At 44.6% G+C, this 23,985-nt stretch overlaps 1 protein-coding gene across 4 annotated transcripts in view; it reads left to right on the top strand.

The window, feature by feature from the left end:
• LOC137324791 (homeobox protein Meis1) overlaps window positions 1–23,985 on the top strand; it is a 181,697-nt gene that overhangs the window by 131,597 nt on the left and 26,115 nt on the right. For 2 of the 4 annotated variants that reach the window (XM_067989493.1, XM_067989495.1), the window contains exon 10: window positions 15,206–15,345. In XM_067989493.1, coding sequence (XP_067845594.1) covers window positions 15,206–15,345 — 140 coding nt within the window. The remainder of the gene's footprint in view (window positions 1–15,205; window positions 15,346–23,985) is intronic. The other 2 variants (XM_067989494.1, XM_067989496.1) reach the window with 1 other exon arrangement.

The raw sequence follows: 23,985 nt of genomic DNA, 5'->3' as shown, positions 1-23,985 counted from the left end.
TGTATTCAAGAAGGAGATGGATATATTTCTTAATGCTAAAGGGATCAAGGGATATGGGGGAAAAGCGGGAACAGGGTACTGAGTTAGACGTTCAGCCATGATCATTTTGAATGGTGGAGCAGGCCCGAAGGGCTGAATGGCCTACTCTTGCTCCTGTTTTCTATGTTTCTATGTTTGAATCATAGAATGATAGAGCACAGAAGGAGAGTATTCGGCCCATCGCGCCTGTGCCGGCTCTTTGAAAGAGCTATCCAATTAGTCCCACTCCCCTGCCCTTTCCCCAGAGCCCTGCAAATTTGTCCCCTTCAAGTATTTCTCCAATTCCCTTTTGAAAGTTATTATTGAATCTGCTTCCACCGCCCTTTCAGGCAGCGTATTCCAGATCGTAACTCGTTGCATAAAAAACTTTCTCCTCATCTTGCCTTTCGCTTTCTTTTAAAGGCTGGTCTGCACCTTGGTCCTCTCCAACAGAGCCAAGACTTGAGCTCTCTCTCCAGCCGGCTGGCCATCTCCTGGCCTGTCCTTCTGCCAATGCCTGCTCACTACTTCAGGCCTTTGTTGGGCTGGATTTTTCTTCTTTCCGGTGATATCGCTAGGGGGAACGGGTCTTCTGCCCAACACCCCAGTACCGGCGTGACCCCGACCCATTTTCCTGGTCGGGTCTTTTAGCTACTAATGCAGGGTGGGATTTCTGGCCAGGAGGGACCCCATCACTGCCAGGGCACAAAATCCCAGCGGTGCTGCAGGAAGAGGTGGCCGGGCATTTAAAGAGGAGGGGGGGGAGTGGGGGCGGGCGATCGAACCCCAAAGAGGATTCCTAGAATTTGTTTTCAGCCCCAGACTGGAAAAGGTACGGTATTGGGGCTGAGACGGAGGAGGACAGGTCCTCTACTAGGCTTTCTAGCTCCTCCGTTAAAAGAGTTTTGGAGTCTTACAGCACACCGTGTGGGCCTCGCGCTATCTTTCCCCAGGCGACGGCAGGGAACTGCGATAAGAGGGGCAGCAGAATTGGCCGGGAAGTCAGAGAAGGGTTGGTCAGTGACAGTCCTGGCAGGGGCGGAGGGAGGGATATGGAGCGCTATGGGGTGAGAACGGGGGGAGGGGGGGGGGGGTGGGGGCTATCCTGCCTGAAATCAGAAACCAAAGGAAAATACATCCCCGAAGCAATTCCTATTTCAGTGCTTTTGCCTGATGGCGACGCAGAAGAACCAACGCTTGAGTTAGGCCTCCAAGTTGCAGCAGGCACTGGCATCATATTACAGCGCTGCTGTTCGAATCAAGGTGCCTCCGACCGTGGCATTCTAACATGGAGGCAGCATTAAAATGCTCTCTCTTGTTCCACTTACCTGTAATTTGTATAGTAACAGCAACAACGACTTGCATTTATACAGCACCATTAACATAGTAAAACATCCCAAGGCACTTCACAGGAACGATTATCAGACAAAATTTGACATAGAATCATAGAAAGGTTACAGCACAGAAGGAGGCCATTCGGCCCATCGAGCCCACACCGGCTCTCTGCAAGAGCAATCCAGCTGGTCCCACTCCCCCGCCCTTTCCCCGTGGCCCTGCAAATTTTTTCCTTTCAAGTACTTATCCAGTTCCCTTGTGAAGGCCATGATTGAATCTGCCTCCACCACCCCCTCGGGCAGTGCATTCCAGATCCTAACCACTCGCTGTGTAAAAAAGTTTTTCCTCATGTCACCATTGGTTCTTTTGCCAATCACCTTAAATCTATGTCCTCTGGTCATTGATCTTTCCGCCAATGGGAAGTTTCTCTCTAGCTACTCTGTCGAGACCCTTCATGATTTTGAACACCTCTATCAAATCTCTCAACCTTCTCTGTTCCAAGGAGAACAACCCCAGCTTCTCCAGTCTATTCACATAACTAAATCCCTCATCCCTGGAATCATTCTAGTAAATCTCTTCTGCACCCTCTCTTATGCCTTCACATCTTTCCTACAGAGCAGTGCCCAGAATTGGACATAATACTCCAGTTGTGGCCGAACCAGTGTTTTATAAAGGTTCATCATGACTTCCATACTTTTGTACTCTATGCCGTTATTTATAAAGCCCAGGATCCCGTATGCTTTTTTATCCACTTTCTCAGCCTGCCCTGCCACCTTCAATGATTTGTGCACATATACCCCCAGATCTCTCTGTTCCTGTACCCCTTTTAGAGTTGTACCCTTTAGTTTATATTGCCTCTCCTCGTTCTTTCTAACGAAATGTATCACTTCGCATTTTTCTGCGTTAAATTTCATCTGCCACGTGTCCACCCATGCCACCAGCCTGTCTATATCCTTTTAAGTCTATCACTATCCTCCTCACTGTTTACAACCCTTCCAAGTTTTGTGTCAACCGCAAATTTTGAATTTGTGCCCTGTACACTCAAGTCCAAGTCATTAATATATATCAAGAAAAGCAGTGGTCCCAGCACAGACCCCTGGGGAACATCACTGCACACCTCCCTCCAGTCCGAAAAACAACCGTTCACCACTACTCTCTGTTTCCTGTCCCTTAGCAAATTCTTTATCCATATTGCTACTGCCCCCTTTATTCCATGGGCCGCAATCTTGATGATGATCCTACTGTGCGGCACTTTATCAAACGCCTTTTGAAAGTCCATATACACCACATCAACTGCATTGCCCTCATCTACCCTCTCTGTTACCTCATCAAAAAACTCTATCAGGTTAGTTAAGCACGATTGGCCTTTAACAAATCCATGCTGGCTTTCCCTAATCAATCCACTCTCGTCCAGGTGACTGTTAATTCTGTCCCTGATTATTGTTTCTAAAAGTTTCCCCACCACTGAGCTTAAACTGACTGGCCTATAGTTGCTGGGTTTATCCTTACACCCTTTTTTGAACAAGGGTGTAACATTTGCAATTCTCCAGTCCTCTGGCACCACTCCTGTATCTAAGGATGTTTGGAAGATTATGGCCAGTACCTCCACAATTTCAACCCTTACTTCCCTCAGCAACCTAGGATGCATCCCATCTGGACCGGGTGACTTATCTACTTTAAGTACAACTAGCCTTGCAAGTACCTCCTCTTTATCAATTTTTAACCCATCCAGTGTCTCAACCATATCTTTGTTAATGGAGACTGTGACAGCATCTTCTTCCTTGGCAAAGACAGATGAAAAGTACTCATTTAGTACCTCAGCCATCCCCTCTGCCTCCATGCGTAGATCTCCTTTTTGGTCCCTAATCGGCCCCACCCCTCCTTTTACTACTCATTTACTGTTTACATGCCTGTAGAAGACTTTTGGATTCCCTTTTATGTTGGCCGCCAGTCTATTCTCGTACTCTCTCTTTGCCCCTCTTATTTCCTTTTTCACTTCCCCTCTGAACTTTCGATATTCTGCCTGGTCTCACTCGTGTTATCAACCTGACATCTGTCATACGCCCCTTTTTTCCGTTTCATCTTACTCACTATCTCTTTTGTCATCCAGGGAGCTCTGGCTTTAGTTGCCCTATCTTTCTCCCTAGTGGGAATGTGCCTAGACTGTACCAGAACCATCTCCTCCTTAAAGGCCACCCACTGTTCAATTACAGTTTTGCCTGCCAATCTTTAATTCCAATTTACCCGGGCCAGATCCGTTCTCATCCCACTGAAATTGGCCCTCCTCCAATTGAGTATTTTTAGTTTAGAGTGGTCCGTGTCCTTTTCCATAGCTATTCTAAACCTTATGATACTATGATCACTGCTCCCTAAATGCTCTCCCAATGACACTTGCTCCACTTGGCCCACCTCATTCCCTAGAACCAAGTCCAGCAATGCCTCCTTCCTCGTTGGGCCGGAAACGTACTGGTTAAGAAAGTTATCCTGAACACCTCGAGCCACATAAGGAGATATTAGGACAGGTGAACGAAAGCTTGGTCAAAGAGGTAGGTTTTAAGGAGCGTCTTAAAGGAGGAGAGAGAGGTAGAGAGGCGGAGGGGTTTAGGGAGGGAATCCCAGAGCCCTGGGCCTAGACAGCTGAAGGCCGCCAATGATGGAGCGAAGAAAAATTGGGGATGCGCAAGAGGCCAGAATTGGAGGAGCGCAGAGATCTCGGAGGGTTGCAGGGCTGGAGGAGGGGTTACAGAGATAGGGAGGGGCGAGGCCACGGTGGGATTTGAAAACAAGGATGAGAATTTTAAAATCGATGCTATTAGACAATTCAGAGTAGGTGACCAGGAGTTGCCAAATGTATTTTTGTACAAATGGGTAAAAACAATAAACCAAAAAAGAGCAAAGTAAAAATCTGTTCCTTTCTCTTCCAGCCTTGCTGAGTTTTGAGGAATATTCCATACTGTGTTTCTAAAGCGACTGGGATGCAATGCACATCCTGCTCTCTGGCTCACAAGTGATGTATTACAGCTCGGCTGTGCTTTTGACTTTGTGGAGGAGGAGAAGTAAAGTGAGAAGTGATGCCAAGCATGACTTCATGAAACTTGGCTTCAGTTTCAAGCAAATTTTAAATGTCTTGTAGCTTCAGTGCAGAAGTGCAGGGCGCAGATAAACCGTAATCCTGGGCGATCAGCAGCTGTTCACTGTGGAGGCAATGGCAGCGGTTTACACATTTGTGTAGCCAAAGAGTTAAAGGCAGGGTGTCATCTGTTGTGAGGCCTTGTGTGAAGCATTTGTGTCTGTGCATTTTTACAAATACTGTTGTGTACAGTACCTGGCGGTGATGCTACTTCACATTTACTTATTGTAAGGAAAGTGACAAGACTAGTCTTAATTCAAATATAAACAAAATTCAGTGTTACGTTAATCGTAAAACCACGGACGGCTTGATTGGTCTGAAGCTTTTGTTTACCATAAGTAAACATGCTCCAACAATGGCAGCCACAACCAAAAAAAAGAGTAGTGCTTGTAATCGTCTATTTTCTTGCTGGAAGTAAAGAGCTAGTGAACAGGTGACTTAGGGGCTTTCAAAGATTCTGTCCGTTGCAGGTGGCCCAGTAACTCCAGCTTATCGCACTGGACTCCCACCTAGAGGTCATGAGTTCAAATCTTAGCCTTAATTGACGACATTGGGCAAGTTTTACCAGTACTCCTTGGGTTGCTAGGTGGAGGCTTAGCATGGCAACAGAGCACTTTGTCTTCAGAAAAGAAAAAAAAAACTGGCAGGTTGAGTCCTGCCCTGCAGCACTGCACACTATCTTCTCCAAACTGAACTTGTACTCGATATTCAGGTTGGTTTTAACTTCCTCACGGAGACTTAAACTGACATTTGTTTTGAAAAGAGAGTCTCTGCCATTTTGCAAAATGGCATGAGAGGCAAATTCCATGGCTCAGACTGTCTTCAGCTCAGGGTTGATTGCCTTTTCCATGTCCAAAGAGTGGACAGGAGGTTGGATAGGGTGGGTCATGGGTGGGAAGGTGGCTTTGAATTCTGATGTCTGCTCTGCTGGTGTCAAGAATTCATTGGAAAGCTCCATGGCTTGCTAACTGAAGCCTTGGAATAAAAAGACGCAGGTATGAGTGGCAAATGGTCTTGTACTTTAAAAATCAGACATTTGGGGATAAATGTCCATCGTCACCGCACAGGCAGGCGGAGTGGATTGTCTGTCTGTTAGGATCCCGCCTCATTTCTGTTATGTTGATCCACTCTGCCAGACTGCCGTTCATGCAGTGAAGGCGGAAATTTACACCTTGGTGTCTTGGTTTACTTCTTTAATAAATTTTTAGGCATTCCAATCAATAACTGGACTGTCCAGTCCAAAACATTATAGATAGCAACCCTACAGTACCTTTCCGCGTAAAGGAGAGGAGCGTGAGATCAAAGAGGGGATTTAAATGGAGAAATACAGGGGAGAAATCCCACCAAACGCACCATGCTGAGAGGATGTTTCCCCTTGTGGGGGAGACTAGAACTAGGGGCCACAGTTTAAAAATAAGGGGTCTCCCATTTAAAACGGAGAAGAGGAGACATTTTTTCTCTCAGAGGGTTGTGAGTCTGTGGAACTCCCTTCCCCAGAGAGCGGTGGAGGCAGGGTCATTGAATATTTTTAAGGCTGAGTTAGATAGATTCCTGATTAACAAGGGGGTCAAAGGTTATAGTAGGTAGACGGGAAAGTCAGGTTGAGGTCACAATCAGATCAGCCATGATCTTATCAAATGGCGGAGCAGGCTCGGGGGGCCGAATGGCCTACTCCTGCTCTTAATTTGTGCGTTCGTATGTTCAAACAAAATACATTAGGACCTTAACGGTTTGGGTCTACCATTATTTATGTTTTTTGATTAATCTTACCACTCGATTGAAGGTTTTATGAAGCCAAATCCATTACCAGTCTAGGATTTGCGTACTGAATACGTAGCAAATTCATAAATTCCACATGCACCTTTATACCCTGCACAGATCAAATTGAATCATGGATTATGGATCCATTTAGTTAACATGCTTTAACAATTATTTTTTAAGTTAAACATTGCACACAAAAAATTAAGTGAAAAACATTTTTGTTAGCTTCAGAAGTAAAGGAATATTAAATACATATTTAATTCAACATCCTCTGCTTTTATCTGCGTTGACAGTATTCATGAATTAATGTCAGCACATTATAGTGCCTGATAATATTTTGTCATCTGCAACAGCAATAAGATCACAGCCGATCACACAACATTTCTTTAATTGTAACCCAAGTTACATTATGTTTGGTCCCACAAAATAGACAAAATATATATTTTTTAAATTTGTGGAGAATTGCACTGTGTTAGACACTCCTGTGTTTGCACGAAATTCCATTTAATGGAGGCATTAGCCCATTTTTAAATAAACAGGTTAACCGCACATTATCTAAACTGACGTTTCAAAGCAGTGTTGAGGGAATGCTGCATTGGCAGGGGTGACATTAAAGATCGCAGGCCACTATTTGAAGAAGATCGGGGAGTTCTCCTGGTGTACTGCCCAGCATTCCTCCCCTCGAGCAACACTACCAAAAACGGGCGGGTTAAAAATTAAAAAAATAATGGAAACCCAACCCCAACCCGTCTCCAGTGGTTTTGACGAAGGCAGATTGGGGAGTGGACAACTAACCTGCTCTCCGGAGCTGGGTCCATCCTTAAAATATTTCAAAGAGGCTGCTTGCCTCAAATTTAACCTCTATTTCCCATTTAACTCCTGGGGTCCGAGTTTTTGGGGCCTCGGGATACCCGGGGGGGTGGGGGGGTGAAGCGAAGTGGGAATATCTGAATGGAACAGGTAAGTGCTTTTCCAGCACTGCTTGTGGGCTAGGAGGAGCAGGAGAGCTTCCCCCCCGGCCCCCCCCCTCCCCCCAAACAAACCTGCTTCCAACCCCGCAATCGGACCCCCTTGACCAGCCGACCCCTCCCCCCGCAATCGGATCTCCGATGTCCTTCGCAACCCCCCCCCATGCCCGATGTCCGACTCACCTCCCGACCAAGGTCCAACTCCCCCCACGCCCCCCCCCCCCCCCGATCTCCTCCTCCCCACCCCCTCTTTGTCCTCCACAGTCCCCCGCTCCCCTCCCCCCCTTTTTGTCCTCCACAGCCCACGACCTACCCCTCCCTCTCTCCTTCCTCTCTGATTCCCACCTGGTGCTGCAGACCTTCCCACACGACAGCCTCTCAATCTGGCCGGCCGTGGGCAGGAAACCGATTTGAAAAACTTAAAACTGGTCCTGCCGTTAAATTCGGCTGGACCTCTGTGAAACCCAGGTTTCCTGGCTGCCAAATCTCCCCGTTATTATCAGGGCCAGTGTAACTATAATTCTTCTTATTGCTGTTTGTGGAATCTTGCTATGCGCGAATAGCTGCTGCATTTGCCTACATAACAACAGCCCTTGCACTTCAAAGCACTGTAATTCATTGGGGGTAAATTTTAGTGGGGAGCCGGGAAGAGGGCGGGGAGGGGGGAGTTCCTGACAGGAAACCCGGAAGCACAGGTTTACCGGACGTCCTTACGATTTTGATGCAAGGACGTCATTCATTTTTTTTCTGTAGTTTTCCCGCCCGACAGGCCAGCCAGATTGACAGGCTGGCTGTCAGTCGGACGGGAGAACAGCCAGGGAACAGATGCCAGTAGGTAACACTTAGATAGCGGGGGGAGGGAGAGGTGTCGGTCATGGGTTGGGGGGGGGTTGGTCATCGGGGGGTTAGGGTTGGAGGTCATTGGGGGGGGGAGTCATCAGGGTTGGCGGTCATTGGGGGATCATCGGAGGCTCAGTCATGGGAGGGCCGGACATTGGGGGGTGTCAGAGATCATGGGGGAGTCGGACTGCGGGGGGGGGGGGCGGAGTCGGTTGATCGCGCGTGTGGGATCGTGGCAGGTAGGCTTGTTGGGCCTGGGGGAAGCACTCCTGCTCCTCCTGGCCCACAAGCAGAGCAATAAAGGCACTCACCTGTTGATCTGGGCCTTCTCGCCTCTTACGTGGCGAGAATCACGAGCCCCGGGAATCCCGGCCCCCAGGAGTTAAAAATAAAAAACCTATTAAAATGGAGGCCCGCAGCCTCCTTAAAAGATTTCACTGACCGACTCACCTGCTAAGAGGGGGTTGGTCGCCCGCCCCTTGACCTGCCTCCATTAAAACCAGAAGTGGGCGGGCTGGAGGCGGGTTGGGGTCGAGTTTTACTTTTTTACAATTTTTACCTTCCCATCCACCCCCAACCCACCCACTCCTTGGGTTAAAATTTACCCCATTGTCTCTGAAGCACTTTGGAATGTGCTGAGAGGCGTAAAGCGACATGTGAATGCGTAATCTTCCTTGAATATCACAAAGTGCAATTTTAACCATGGAACTCAAAATTGCTTCATCATTTGGCCTTCGAAGAGAAAAGAGTCAAAGCTCAAAGCAAATGTTTTTTTTTTGTTGGTGATAAAATCTCCCAGTTAAGGCAAAATATATATTTTTTAAATAAGGTAAACCCTGCTGTCATTAAACTCTCTCTGTTCTTGTGTCATGTTGTCAAACCAATTGGGATTTTTGTTTTACTTTAAAAAAAGGCAAATGGGGAAGAAGAAACAAGATGTTTAGTCAGATAATTGGATTATTAGACTCATGTTCCATCTGGTAGAATGAGAATGGAAATTCTCCAATCACCAATCTGCCCAAATCTTTCATTGTAAGTGAAGAAATAGATGGCTGTTGGAAGCAGAAATCCTTGTGTAAACTATTGACTAGAAAAGGTAATCTATGTGAAATATCACAGGACATAAAAGGAAATTCTTTGCTTTGCTAAGTAGCTACAACTGTTGCCTCAACGCAGAAATCATACTGTGAAACAACAGATCCAGTTGCTGGCACTGGGATTTGTTTGGCCTCTTGTTGTTCTGGTAGTATGTCTATTAGATCTCTGTGGCTTTGTTTAGGTTTCACAAAATGTCATACAATCAGTCAATGGTAGTGAGCACATTTACCAAAGGCTGGAAAAAAGACATTCCCACCAATGTGCTGACATTTGACTTTGCTATATTGAGAATCTAGCTTGTTACTCCAGTGCAGGACTGAAGGACTGGTCCATATTTGGAGGAGAGTCCCTTCAAATGAGACATTAAACTAAAGTCCCATCTACCTGTTCAAGTGGATGTTAAAGATTCCATTGGCACTATTCAAAAAAGAGCAGCGTTCTCCCCAATGAACCTGGCCTAAATTCCTCTCAATCAATGCCAGCAAAAAGAGATGAACTGGTCATTCATTTAATTGGTATTTGTGGATCTTGCTGTATACACAAATGGTTGCCATGTTTGCCTACACAACAATTCATTACACTTTTAAAAGAAAGTAATTCGTTGTATGTGAAATGTTTGAGACGTTTCAATGTGATAAGGTGCTACATAAGTACAAGTGCTATTACCATTATAAAGTAACCATGACAATTGGTTGATCTGCACTCCAGGTAAACTGCAAAAAGAGAAGGCTTGATTCATAGCTATACTTACTTAGGGAATCTGTCCTCCCAACATACATTGAGATTTATGTTTTCAGTTTGGTATTCGTATTAATATAAGTAAGTGTAACAACAGCTTTCATTTATATAAATAAATATATGGATAAAATTGAGTGCTCTGTTTGGAAAGAAATCAAGCTTCCAATTCATGCTGCTACTTTTTCTATAAATGTAATTTTGTTTTCCAGACAGGAAGACATCAAAATGCTCTTTTGAACCCCTAAAATGTTTTATCACAATTTTCACCTTTTGCACTTTTGTCATCTGTGGAAAAACCTGTCAAAATGATAATACAGGTCTACTTTGTTGGAGTGTGTCAGCCTGCTGATATATGGTTACATCCTTCTGTGGCTCATTTCATATAAGTTTAAGTGTTCTGAAAATGCTTTTAGAATCAGTCGCATTCTGGAGGGCTTTAACGTGGCTATTCTGTTGTAAAGGCTGGATTTTAAGTGAGTGCATCCATGTACAAGGCATGTTGGGGTATGATTGCAGAGAGAATAAGATGGAGGACTAATGGGTTCTGCAGAAACAAACAGCTGGACCAGTTTATTTAAACACTTATTATGGGGATGAGAAGCTGACCTAAGAATGACCCCAGTGGGTGGAGCAAGAACATTCTGTCATTTTATTACTTTGACCAGAAGGAAAGTGATCTTGTATCTTGCTGCAGCCTACAGACACATTGCGGAGGTACAAATTATCCCAATGGGCTATTGCAAAATAAATTCTGAGTATACCAAGATAAGTTGTTGATTTAACAAATGTTGGAAAAAAATGAACGATGGATGTTTATCCAGATGAGCTTGTGGGACAAGCTTGTTTTTTTTTCTTGTTTTTTAATACCGTCTATCATTGTGACTTTTACCGCAGCTAATCTGAGAATATTGAAAAACAAATAACTCCCAAAATAAAAAGAAAAACCACTTGTTGGTTCTTACCAGCCATCTGCATGTGCCAGTAGGGCAGTCTAGGCATATGTTTCCAACGCCAATATACTGCACCGCCCTTTAAAGGGCATTGTCCTTTCAGCTACAATGTAATTGCATTTTCTTGGATAAAAGAGTTAATAGAATGCCATAGAAAATAGTGACAGTTGTGCTTTGGTTTCAGAAGTTCACAGGAAACCTTTAGTTCCACTGGCTTCCTGCTAGGAGAGGAATTCAGAAGACTCAGTGTGTCATGGGAGAGGGGGGGGGACTCTATATATGTATGCATGGAAGGGGAGTGTTGGCTTGTAGGTCTCCACAGATGAAAGGGTGTTCGCTGGCTGCATTGATTACAGAAAATGCATTCAGGAGGACACAATAGAGATAACTTTCGCCATCCTTTCCTGTGATATTTATTTTATTTTTTTTTAAATCCTAACTCGTTGTGTAACAAAAGGAGCTAATGAAGAAGCAGGTTTTTAATTTTAATTGCCTTATTCATACAGTGTGCTTTATATACCTGTGCCTTTAATGACAGTGGCGAATTAGTCAACTTTGTACAGCATTAATTACAATAAATATCGCACTTTCATGTAAAAAGTTCTGTGTTTTTGAAGAGAATATCACGGATAAAATGTTCTGATAATTAATTTTAAATCCGGGGACTAATACAGTTTAGTGGCTGCCTTATATAGGCTGCAGTGTTGTATGTGAGAAAATATTTTTGGACTTCCAAGTACAAATTACTCCCAATTTCAAAGTAGTTTGTGCATCAGTCCAAGTAATGCAAAAGTTATTGTTTTGAAATATATAAATCACTTGAGCTGTTTTTTTTCTGTCTGACCTCATGTGTTAAACTTATCAAGAAAAAAAAAGCTTTATTAGAATGTTATTAGTCATTTGGTCCAGCAAAGGGGTTGTGTTTGGAGAGACTCTTTTGAACCTATTGTATTATAGAATTAATAGCTCTACTACATTAAGGGGTGGCTAGAGAAAAGATTAGTTGGGACTAAATACCTGTTCTGTTTGTCTCTGGAGAATTGGGGAAAGTTTTTATAAAAAAAAGCCTGGTGCTATATTTAGAGCAGCCATACCCTCATGCTGACTTAGGCCGAGTAACTGTGCCATGTCAACAAGGGAACAAAAGTGTGGGTTGCTATGGGGCTGCAGTGAATATAGTCAGTGTGTTTAAAAAAAACAACTGCACTACTGGATCAGTGGAGACTACAGTGGAATACTGGGGGATTAGTAGGTGTGAGCTGAGATTTTGTATCGGCCAGCACTGTGATTTCCATTACCCGCTGTAGGCCCTATACATATGGATTTTATTCATATTCTCCGCTTTTTAAATTAAAAAATCCCTTCCCTTCCACTATTATGATCTGACTGAAAGGTGGGAGGGCATGCCCCAAGGGCTCTGCCTAGGCCCTTTACTAGAACAGCCACTCAGAGGCAAACCTAAGCTCCCCAAGTTCGTTTATCCTTTGACTATTCTTCCCTATTCTTCCACCATCTACAAGGCACAAGTCAGGAGTGTGATGGAATACTCTCCACTTGCCTGGATGAGTGCAGCTCCAACAACACTCAAGAAGCTCGACACCATCCAGGACAAAGCAGCCCACTTGATTGGCACCCCATCCACCACCCTAAACATTCACTCCCTTCACCACCGGTGCACCGTGGCTGCAGTGTGTACCATCTACTGGATGCACTGCAGCAACTTGCCAAGGCTTCTTCGACAGCACCTCCCAAACCTGTGACCTCTACCACCTAGAAGGACAAGGGCAGCAGGCACATGGGAACAACACCATCTGCACGTTCCCCTCCAAGTCACACACCATCCCGACTTGGAAATATATCGCCGTTCCTTCATCGTCGCTGGGTCGAAATCCTGGAACTCCCTTCCTAACGGCACTGGGAGAACCTTCACCACACGGACTGCAGCGGTTCAAGAAGGCGGCTCACCACCACCTTCTCAAGGGGCAATTAGGGATGGGCAATAAATGCCGGCCTCGCCAGCGACGCCCACATCCCATGAACGAATAATAAAAATTCTCTGACCAGCATTTCCTTAATATCCCCTTTTTATTGTCTTTGTAAATGTGCTCCCTCTTTAGATTCCACCACCCGCACATATGCAAACTGCACATTCATTCTGTCCGAACGAGTGGACCAGTCACCTGCTCTCGCTAGGTAACCTGTGGCAGAGCGGTGATCAAGAATGACTGAACTGGCTCAGCCTATTCTCCCTCTGTCCCTGTAGGAAATTGGGTTCCTTCCACTTGCCGGCTCTCCCTGATGGCCCGGGTGTGATTGGTTGAGAACCTGTACCCCACCACCATATGGAGGTTCTATTTTTACCAAAACCACATGCAGCACATTGGTACAGCAGCACATAGCAACAGTAAACACGTACATAGGAGAAGGGAGGGTAATGCACTGTGAGAGTTCTTTTTCAAATAAGGCATTAAAAAAAACATTTATGACAAAGGATGATACCAGAACTGAGTGGATATATTTATCAGGAAAGACCGAACAGGCTGGGGCTCTTTTCTTTAGAAAAGAGAAGGCTGATGGGTGACCTAATAAAGATCTTTAGGATAATGAAAGGGTTTGATCGGGTAGGCATAGGGAAAATGTTTCCATGTGGGGGAGTCCAAAACTAGAGGTTATAAAAATAAGATAGTCACTAATAAATCCAGTAGGGAATTCAGGAGAAACTTCTCTACCCAAAGAGTGGTAGGAATGTGGAGCGCGCTGCCAAAAGGAGTAGTTGAGGCAAATAGAATAGATGCACTTAAGGGGAAGCTAAATAAACACATGAGGGAGAAAGGAATAGAAGGATATGCTGATAGTGTGAGATGAAGTAGGGAGGATGGAGGTTCATGTGGAGCATAAATGCCGGCATAGACCAGTTGGGCCGAATGGCCTGTTTCTGTGCAGTAGGCTTGAAGTAACTTCATGCGCAAATAACTGTTGTGGTTTTAATTTCCTCTGCACCATTTAATGCACGGATCAAAGCATTTGCATGAATTATTGTCTGCATTATTTTAAAACAGTTACAATATTGCAGACAGGAATTTATGCAAACATATTAACTGGCGCTAAAAATAGTGCACAGAAAAAATGTAATCCATTGGTTACCAAAACCGAATGATTTGTTTTTTGTTTTAAAATGATTGCTTACCTGGGTTTCATTCCACTGTGTTTCCGTTAATGTTAAGTGTGCGTCTTAACGCAGTCAAGCACTCTTACATTATGAAATGGCATTCTGACAATGGGGAATTGGGGCCTTTGCTCTGCTCCTGTCCAGCTGAAGAAAAATAAGAGTGTGAATTGAAGACAAATATTGCAAGACAAGTAGGTTATTTGAAAATTGAATTTCCTCCTCAACAGGGTTAGACTGAACTCGCTGCATGGGCTCTGGTTCCTTTGACTAACTTTTGCCCCCTGGTATTCCTATGTGAGTTTGACATAAGGTTGAAAAGCAGGTTTCCCAACAGATTATTGCTATCAGTCTACACTTTAAATGTTCCTCCAAATGTGCTTTATATGTTTGCGTTTTAAAACTTTTTTTTATTCTGCCCTTCACAGCATAAACGCTCCCCAGAAGGATTTTATGTGGATTTTTTTTTGTAGACCAGGCTGTAAACTATTGCTGAAAACTAGATTTAGAAGGTCACTGGTTGTATAGCAGTGACCTCTGTTTGACCCTAAACTTTACATAAAGAGTTGGGGGGGGGCACGGGGGGGAAGACAGAAGCTTTAAATGGAATGTTTTTGCTCTGGTCTCCCTCAGCAGTATGAGTTAGTGGTGATAAAAACTCCAGACATTGCCTTTTTTTGATGGTATACCATCATCGCAGTTCATTTTCTTAACATGGGACTTAAAATGGAGTTAGTAGAGTAGAAGGAATGGGGAGGGTTGACTGAAGAGTGTAAGAGAGTGGGACAAAGGGAAGATTCTTCACTAATTAGGTGAGGCAACAGATGCTCATATGAGCCACGTTTCTTTATCAGCTGCAATTATTTTGTCTTGAAATAGAAGAGAGGGCAGTGTTGGTATTGTTTCCTGGAAAGTCTAATTATTCCCTCTCTACAAGATGAAATGGAAATGTCCAGCTGTGGCAAAAAAACAGAAGGACATAAATCAAAATCGGAACCCCTAAGCTTGCACTCTCAGCAGGTCAGCAGAGGTTACAGGGGCTCTAGTGGGAGGTGAAGCAAAAAATGCAGACTAGGAGAGTCACATGGTGTTCGCCAAATCTGCACGTACCCTGCGTACTCTTGCTGTTGAAGATCATTTTAATTTAGTTTGTTTTTAACTGCATCCAAGTAACTTCTGTTTCTTTGCTCCATTCATACAGGTTCATAAATGCCAGGAGAAGGATAGTCCAACCTATGATTGACCAATCTAATCGAGCAGGCAAGTCCCCAATAGTAACTGTTTACAAGTCGCGCAGGCGAAAATCATCCGCAAGCCATTCACCGGGAGGCCCGTTACCTGGTAAATAAATTGACAATGAATGCTGGGAGTGACTGACCACTAAATTAAATTAAGGACTTTACTGTCGTAACAAAACTAATCAGTTTAACTTACCTGAAATTTTTTCAACTTTTTAGTCATATACATATTTATTTTCATTGAATAATAACTTTTAGCTCTGAAGCCCTGCTTTAAGGGCGTTTTTTAAATGGATTAGACATTAATATTTATCGATTTTAGAGTTTTTCTTCCCAGCTTTACTCTCTGTTACTATGACAACTTCCTGGTGCATGGCTTGGTGTGGATTTGCTGTAAACTTTTATTACCTGTCAAAAAGGGTGAAGAGGTTGGGATTGCTTTGGGAACACAGCAAAGTTCAAAGTTACTTTCTGAGGGAGCTCTTGATGTGCCTAAGTAACTAATAGGTGCTTGTCTTCTAAAGCTAGCTTTAACTAACTGGTTCAGGCTTGGAGTTCAGGTGCTGTGGTACAAATGAGGTTTTCTTTCATTTACTAAACACCTTTCAATTTTTTCCCCCTTTCATCTCTTTTAACGAACTGTGACTTGTTAAACAGGAGTTGGGTTATTACTCTCTTGAGCTAGAATTTCTGTTTTGCTTTACTATGATCGAGTGTCGATAATATTTTGACTATAACCATTCAGGGTAAGCAAAAGAGTAAAAAAAAGGCTTTTCACACCTTTTCACTTATTGATAATGAAGACAACTTCAAAGTTTTAAGGTTGAGCCAAACAAAATCTTGGTAGTGGCATTACGCATGGGATACTGGTGCATGCATACTAAGGCATTCGTCTGAAATTCCTTACTCCGCTGTTTTAGTGGAGGCATGAAGCCATTTATTTTAAACAGTTAACGCCTGTACTATAGTAGCAGAGAGAGGAATTTCTACACTATTTGTCCATTCATACACTAGAATCCTGTGGCGTATTGGCCTGCAACAACTTCTTTAAAGGGGAACTGAAAATTCTAATGTTTTCCTTTGCCATTCCATTCCTAATTATTTTTAAATTGTTGTCCAGAGGGGAATCATGTTAAATAAGTACAGCTAAAGGGCAACACTCTGGAACTTTGCACTCTGATACCATGTAGCTGTAACTTTTGCCAGCTGATATGCACACGGTGCTTGGTGACGCAGAGGGCGAGACGGCATCAGTCAAAAAAACGAGGATGCTTATGCATTTCTTTCCTCTTTGCTCCCTCTTTAACTCATGCAGCATCGACTCCTGCTGAGGCATGGTCCCAACCATTCTGGCCACACATTACTACTTCATCTAAGTGGCCATGTGCGTGCCCAGTCAGTAAGTGTTTCTCCCATGGGAAGTGTCCTAACTCAGCCTGATCCTGTTCTTGCAGTATGTCCACAGCTATGCACATTCCAATAGAGGTCATAGATACCATTCAGCAACTGGAGCTGTGCCTGATTTTCCCCTCTCTACTCCAGAGGTGAAGAGGCCAATTGTGTTGTCTCCACTGCTACGCCAACCGAAATCAAGTAGCTAACCATGTATTAAAGATCAAACCTGGGGCCTCTTGATCCGTATGGCTCAGTTGCAAACTGTTCTTACCAACAGAATCATCAACAGCATCTTGCATTGATATAGCGCCTTTAACGTAGTAAAACGTCCCAAGGCACTTCACAGGAGCGATTATCAAACAAAATTTGACTCCGAGCCACATAAAGAGATATTAGGACAGGTGAGAGGTAGGTTATTGAGGAGCGCCTTAAAGGAGGAGAGAGAGGTGGAGAGGTTTAGGGAGGGAATTCCAGAGCTTAGGGCCGAGGCAGCTGAAGGCACCACTGCCAGTGGGGGAGCGATTAAAATCGGGGTTCAGCTAAACAGATTTGCCAACAATATTGTTGAAATATTTTGTCTTCATCTCACGTATTCTTTGTAGCATTGCATTTGACACTACTATTGATAAAGCCAACAAATAAACATGTATGCCTACCCCTTTAAATCAGACCCCTTTGAACCGTAGCCAAAAGTGAGGCGCCCATGGATCTCACCCGTGAAAGATATCTGGACATCTCTTGCTCCTCTCACCATCTCAGCACTTTTTTGGGGGGACGGGATAGGGAAGATAATAAAGGATATTTTTACTCCTCATTGTGTTGAGATATATAGTGTACTCAGAATGGACGATTATATTTCCCTTTTATTTCACTCAATCAGCAGTACATGCCGTAACCATCATATGGCCCCCACTTTTAAAAACAAGGTTGCAGTGCAGCCTACATGCCAGATTTTATTTTGTCCCTGGGGAGGTAGAGGTCATATTTTGGAGAGGGTGCTGCTTGAGGAATTTTTCCCCTTTCCCTCCCTCTTCTTTTCTTCAAGACATCGGGAGATGGATTTTACCTGTCGCCCACCTCGTGTATGCTGGGAAATGGGGAAATTGGAAATTGAATTTTTTTTTTAAAAATAGCCTGCCCATTGGCCTGAGGCCAGCCCGACCTAATTCCAGGTGGGCCTTAAAATGGGCAGCTAGCGTTCGCATCCAAGACATGGCGGAAGCCTTATCAAAATATTTAGATAGGGGTCGTACGCCCGTTGTAGGACCCCCGACACTGGTCATCGTGCTGCGCCTATCGGTGCCAAGCATTGAGCGGGCTCCACAAAAAATTTCAAGCCCGCTGCTGGCCCATCGGTGCCCCCCGCCCCATCTCCCCCTGGATTGCGTCCACTCCCTTGGGGCCTGACCTCAGGCTCAACTCTATGGAGGAGCCGCCAGTTTCTACCTCCCTACCGCCCCCCTCCCCCTCATTTGGCTCCTTGCTGAGGTGCACTCTCACGGGCACTGGCTGCCTCTTTGGTGTCTCATCATTCTCCACATGCTGAGCCGGCAAGTCACTCGACTGTGGGGAGTTTCTGGTCCCAGCTAGATCCTGCCCTCACCTGATGGTCAGGCACATGCCACTTCCCTGCAGGAGTTAATGAATCGTAATCAGGACCAGGAGCCTGTGCGGAGTTTCCCTTGCCTACCCCCAGAGGCCCTGATGCCATTTGCGGGGACCCCGACTGCCAGCCCAGCTGACATCATACTAACTCAGCAATGATCTGTAATCCAACCTGGGACCTTCTGTATGATCTTAATTACTCACTGCCTTTATCATCGAGGGGAGCCAAAAAGGGGAATGATTTCACAACTTGCAAAGATTTCTGTGCATTTTCAGTTTTCACAGTGGTTCAAGCAAGGCCATCACAAGCTTTGATTCTTTCTGACGCGAACTCATAGCATTAGATTGTCAAGTATGAAGAAATAAAACAGACAAGGTTCAGAAATGTTTTTAGAAGTGCTTTTAGGCTGAGACGTCATCTTTTCTAAGGTTTTTTTTTCCCCCATTGCTATTCTTGGCTTTTGTTGCAAACACCATCCCTAACTGGACAGGCAGGCTGGTGACCTATCCCCAGGCTTCTGGCCCTAATGAAACCAGATGCTGTGATCTGCCAGATTATTACCCAGGCTGAATCGATCCATGATTTCCTTTGCCTTCTTGTGGAGAGAGGCTTTGCCTTTCCTCAAAGTAGCACAACTGGAATCGGGAATTCAGCGTGTTGACGGATAGCTTACCTTGATCCTCTGCTCCATGACTTTGCTCATTTTTTTTTAATCGGACGAGCCATTTTTAAAACAGATATTTTATAAGATCAGTATTTATAGAATCAATGAAGGTTGCAGCATGAAAGGAGGCCATTCGGGCCATCGAGTCCGCTCCGGCTCCATGCACGAGCAATCCAGCTAGTCCCACTTCCCCGCCCTTTCCCCGTAGCCCTGCACATTTTTTCCTTTCAAGTACTTATCCAGTTCCCTTTTGAAGGCCATGATTGAATCTGCCTCCACCACCCCCTCGGGCAGTGCATTTCAGATCATAACCACTCACTGTGTAAAAAAGTTTTTCCTCATGTCACCTTTGGTTCTTTTGCCAATCACCTTAAATCTATGCCCTTTGGTTCTTGACCCTTCCGCCAATGAGAACAGTTTCTCTCTATCTACTCTGTCTAGACCCTTCATGATTTTGAATACCTCTATCAAATCTCCTCGCAACCTTCTCTGTTCCAAGGAGAACAATCCCAACTCTATTCATGTAATTTAAGTCCCTCATCCCTGGAATCATTCCAGTAAATCTCCTCTGCACCCTCTCTAAGGCATTCACATCCTTCCTAAAGTGCGGTGCCCAGAACTGGACACAATATTCCAGTTGTGGTCGAACCAGTGTTTTATAAAGGTTCCTCGTGACTTTCTTGCATTTGTACTCTATGCCTCTATTTATGAAGCCCAGGACCCCAAATGCTTTTTTAACCGTTTTCTCAACCTGCCCTGCCACCTTCAACGATTTATGCACATATACCCCCAGATCCCTCTGTTCCTCCACCCTTTTTAGAGTTGTGCCCTCCAGTTTATATTGCCTCTCCTCATTTTTCCGACCGAAATGCATCACCTCGCATTTTCTCTGCATTAAACTTCATCTGACACGCGTCTGCCCATGCCACCAGAGTGTCCATATCCTCTTGAAGTCTATCACTATCCTCCTCACTGTTCACTACACTTCCAAGTTTTGTGTCATCCGCAAATTTTGAAATTGTGCCCTGTACACCCAAGTCCAAGTCATTAATATATATCAAGAAAAGCAGTGGTCCCAGTACTGACCCCTGGGGAACACCACTGTACACCTCCCTCCAGTCCGAAAAACAACTGTTCATCACTACTCTCTGTTTCCTGTCATTTAGCCAATTCTGTATCCATGTTGCTACTGCCCCCTTTATTCCATGGGCCGCAATCTTAATAGCAAACCTACCATGTGGCACTTTATCAAACGCTTTTTGAAAATCCATATACACCACATCAACTGCATTGCCCTCATCTACCCTCATCAAAAAACTCTTATCAAGTTGGTTAAACTCGATTTGCCATTAACAAATCCATGCTGGCTTTCCCTAATCAATCCACATTCATCCAAGCGACTGTTAATTCTGTCCCTGATTATTGTTTCTGAAAGTTTCCCCACCACTGTGCTTAAACTGACTGACCTATAGTTGCTGGGTTTATCCTTAGACCCTTTTTTTGAACAAGGGTGTAACATTTGCAATTCTCCAGTCCTCTGGTTCCATTCCCGTATCTAAGGATGTCTAGAAGATTATGGCCAGTGCCTCCGCAATTTCCCCCTTTACTTCCCTCAGCATCCTAGGGTGTATCCCATCCGGACCAGGAGACTTATCTACTTTAAGTACAGCTAGCCTTTCAAGTACCTCTTCTTTCTCAATTTTTAGCCCATCCAGTGTCTCAACTATATCTACCTTTACCGAGACTCTGGCAGCATCTTCTTCCTTGGTAAAGACTGATGCAAATTACTCATTTAATACCTCAGCCATGCCCTCTGCCTTCATGAGTAGATCTCCTTTATGGCCCCTAATCGGCCCCACCCCTCCTCTTACTACCTGATTACCGTTTACATGCCTGTCGAAGACTTTTGGATTCCCTTTTATGTTGGTCGCTAGTCTATTCTCATACTCTCTCTTTGCCCCTCTTATTTCCTTTTTCACTTCCCCTCTGAACTTTCTATATTCTGCCTGGTCTCACTTGTGTTATCAACTTGACATCTGTCATATGCCACTTTTTTCCATTTCATCTTATTCTCTATCTCCTTTGTCATCCAGGGAGCTCTGGCTTTACTTGCCCTACTTTTCTCCCTCATTGGAATGTACCTTGTCTGTACCCAAGTCATCGCCTCTTTAAAGGCCGCCCACTGTTCAATTACAGTTTTGCCTGCCAATCTTTGATTCCAATTTACCCGGGCCAGATCTGTTCTCATCCCATTGAGATTGGCCCTCCACCAATTGAGTGTTTTTACTTTAGAGTGGTCAGAGTCCTTTTCCATAGCTATTCTAAACCTTAGGATACTATGATCGCTGCTCCCTAAATGCTCCCCACTGACACTTGCTCCATTTGGCCCGTCTCACTCCCCAGAACCAAGTCTAGCAATGCCTCCTTCCTCGTTGGGCCAGAAACATACTGGGTGAGAAAGTTATTGAAACACATTTCAAAAATTCCTCCCCTTCTCTGCCCCTTATATTATTGTTATCCCAGTCTATATTAGGATAGTTGAAATCCCCCGTTATCACTACTCTGTAGCTTTTGCACCTCTCTGTAATTTCCCTGCAAATTTGCTCCTCCCACTAGTTGATGGCCTATAGAATACACCCAGTAGTGTAATGGCACCTCTATTGTTCCTTAACTCTAACCAAATAGATTCTGTCCTTGACCCCTCCAGGGCATCCTCTCTCTCCAGTACTGCAATATTCTCCTCAATCAATACTGCCACCCCCACCCACTCCTTTCTTTCCTCCCTATCTTTCCTGAACGCCTTGTATCTGGGAATATTTAGTACCCAATCCTGCCCTTTTTTGAGCCAGCCTATATTTGTTTTTTTTTTCCAGACTACTCATATCTTCGAAAGTGTAAACGATACAGATGATAAAAAAAATGGGCAGCTTATGTACAAAACTAAGCTATTATGTTGGCTCACTTTAAAGATGAAATTTCTTACCTTTCTTTACATGCCAAAGTACCCTGTACATAACTGTGCAGATAGGGCCCTAACAGTTCTGGCCCATTTAGGGTGCGAAATCAGCTCTCTCTGGATGGTGGGGAGGTATGTGGCAGAGAAACGATTTGTGCTGGGTTGCCGTCGCTTTCAGGCCACGCTTGACAAGTTGCAACTAGGGGTGGGGGACCTAGGGTGGGCGTTTCTTTTGCCTGCGCTTCTCCATCATGACGTTCATGACCTTTGGAGGCGGGACGAGTGGAACGACGGACTCCCCTGGAATTCCCAACAATTTTAAGGACGTCTGCGTGACGCCATACATGGGCCCCACAATGCCATCTCCCAACGGCATTCAATCTCCGAGAGATCGGTTTGGTTAGCGTACAGAAAACAGAGAGTAGGAATAAACTGGTCATTTTGAGATTGGCAGGCTGTAACTAGTGGGGTGCCGCAAGGATCAGTGCTTGGGTCTCAGCTGTTTACAATCTATATTAATCACTTAGATGAAGTGACAGAGTGTAATGTATCCAAGTTTGCTGACGATACAAAGCTAGGTGGGAAAGTAAGCTGTGAGGAGGACACAAAGAGTCTGCAAAGGGATATAGACAGGTTATGTGAGTGGGCAAGAAGGTGGCAGATCGAGTATAATGTGGGGAAATGTGAGGTTATTCACTTTGGGAGGAAGGATAGAAAAACAGAATATTTTTTAAATGGTGAGAAACTATTAAATGTTGGTGTTCCGAGAAAGTTAACATGCAGGTACAGCAAGCAATTAGGAAGGCAAAGGGTATGTTGGCCTTTATTGCAAGGGGGTTGGAGTAAAAGAGTAAGGAAGTCTTGCTGCAATTATACAGGGCATTGGTGAGACCACACCTGGAGTACTGTGTACAGTTTTGGTTTCCTTACGTAAGGAAGGGTATACTTGCCCTAGAGGCGGTGCAACGAAGGTTCACTAAATTGATTCATGGGATGAGAGGGTTGTCCTTTGACGAGAGATTGAGTAGAATGGGCCTATATTCCCTGGAGTTTAGAAGAATGAGAGGTGATCTCATTGAAACATAAGATTCTGAGGGGGCTTGACAGGGTAGATGCTCAGAGGCTGTTTCCCCTGGCTGGAGAGTCTAGAACTAGGAGGCAAAGTCTCAGGATAGGGGGTCAGCCATTTAGGACTGAGATGAGGAGGAATTTCTTCACTCAGAGGGTTGTGAATCTTTGGAATTCTCTATCCCAGAGGGCTGTGGATGCTCAGTCGTTGAGTGTATTCAAGGCTGAGATCGATAGATTTTTGGACTCTAAGGGAATCAAGGGTTATGGGGATCGGGCGGGAAAGTGGAGTTGAGGTCGAAGATCAGCCATGATCTGATTGAATGGTGGAGCAGGCACGAGGGGCCTTATGGCCGACTCCTGCTCCTATTTCTTATGTTCTTGTGAGAGGTTGATTGCCGTTAGGAGAAGATGGCAACAGCGGGGGAGCAACAGCAAGTTCAAATTTGTTAAGTGTCCAGACTTGGGCCTGACCAGCCCATGGCCTCCCGACGGAGCAGCAATGTGCCACTCTGAAATCCTGCTGCCCCCATGGGCTGGCCAGCAACCTCAATAGCACCGGAAATGGCCCAGGCTCCATTATTAATAGCGGCATAAAGTACAAAAGCAAGGAAGTTACGCTAAACCTTTATAAAACGCTGGTTAGGCCTCAACAGGAATAATGTGTTCAGTTCTGGGCACCACATTTTTGGAAGGATGTCAAGGCCTTAGAGAGGGTGCAGAAGAGATTTACTAGAATGGTACCAGGATGAGGGACTTCAGTTATGTGGAGAGACTGGAGAAGCTGGGGTTGTTCTCCTGAAAGCAGAGAAGGTTAAGGGGAGATTTGATAGAGGTGTTCAAAATCATGAAGGGTTTTGATAGAGTAAATAAGGAGAAACTGTTTCCAGTCGCAGAAAGGTCAGTGACCAGAGGACACAGATTTAAGTTGATCGGCAAAAGAGCCAGAGGCGACATGAGGAAACAATTTTTTTCGCAGGGAGTTGTTCTGATCTGGAACGCATTGCCTGAAAGGGTGGTGGAAGCAGATTCAATAGTAACTTTCAAAAGGGAA

This window comes from Heptranchias perlo, chromosome 8 (assembly GCF_035084215.1).
Source record: "Heptranchias perlo isolate sHepPer1 chromosome 8, sHepPer1.hap1, whole genome shotgun sequence".
Classification (NCBI taxonomy): Eukaryota; Metazoa; Chordata; class Chondrichthyes; order Hexanchiformes; family Hexanchidae; genus Heptranchias; species Heptranchias perlo.
This window is presented reverse-complemented; position numbering and strand designations above follow the sequence as displayed.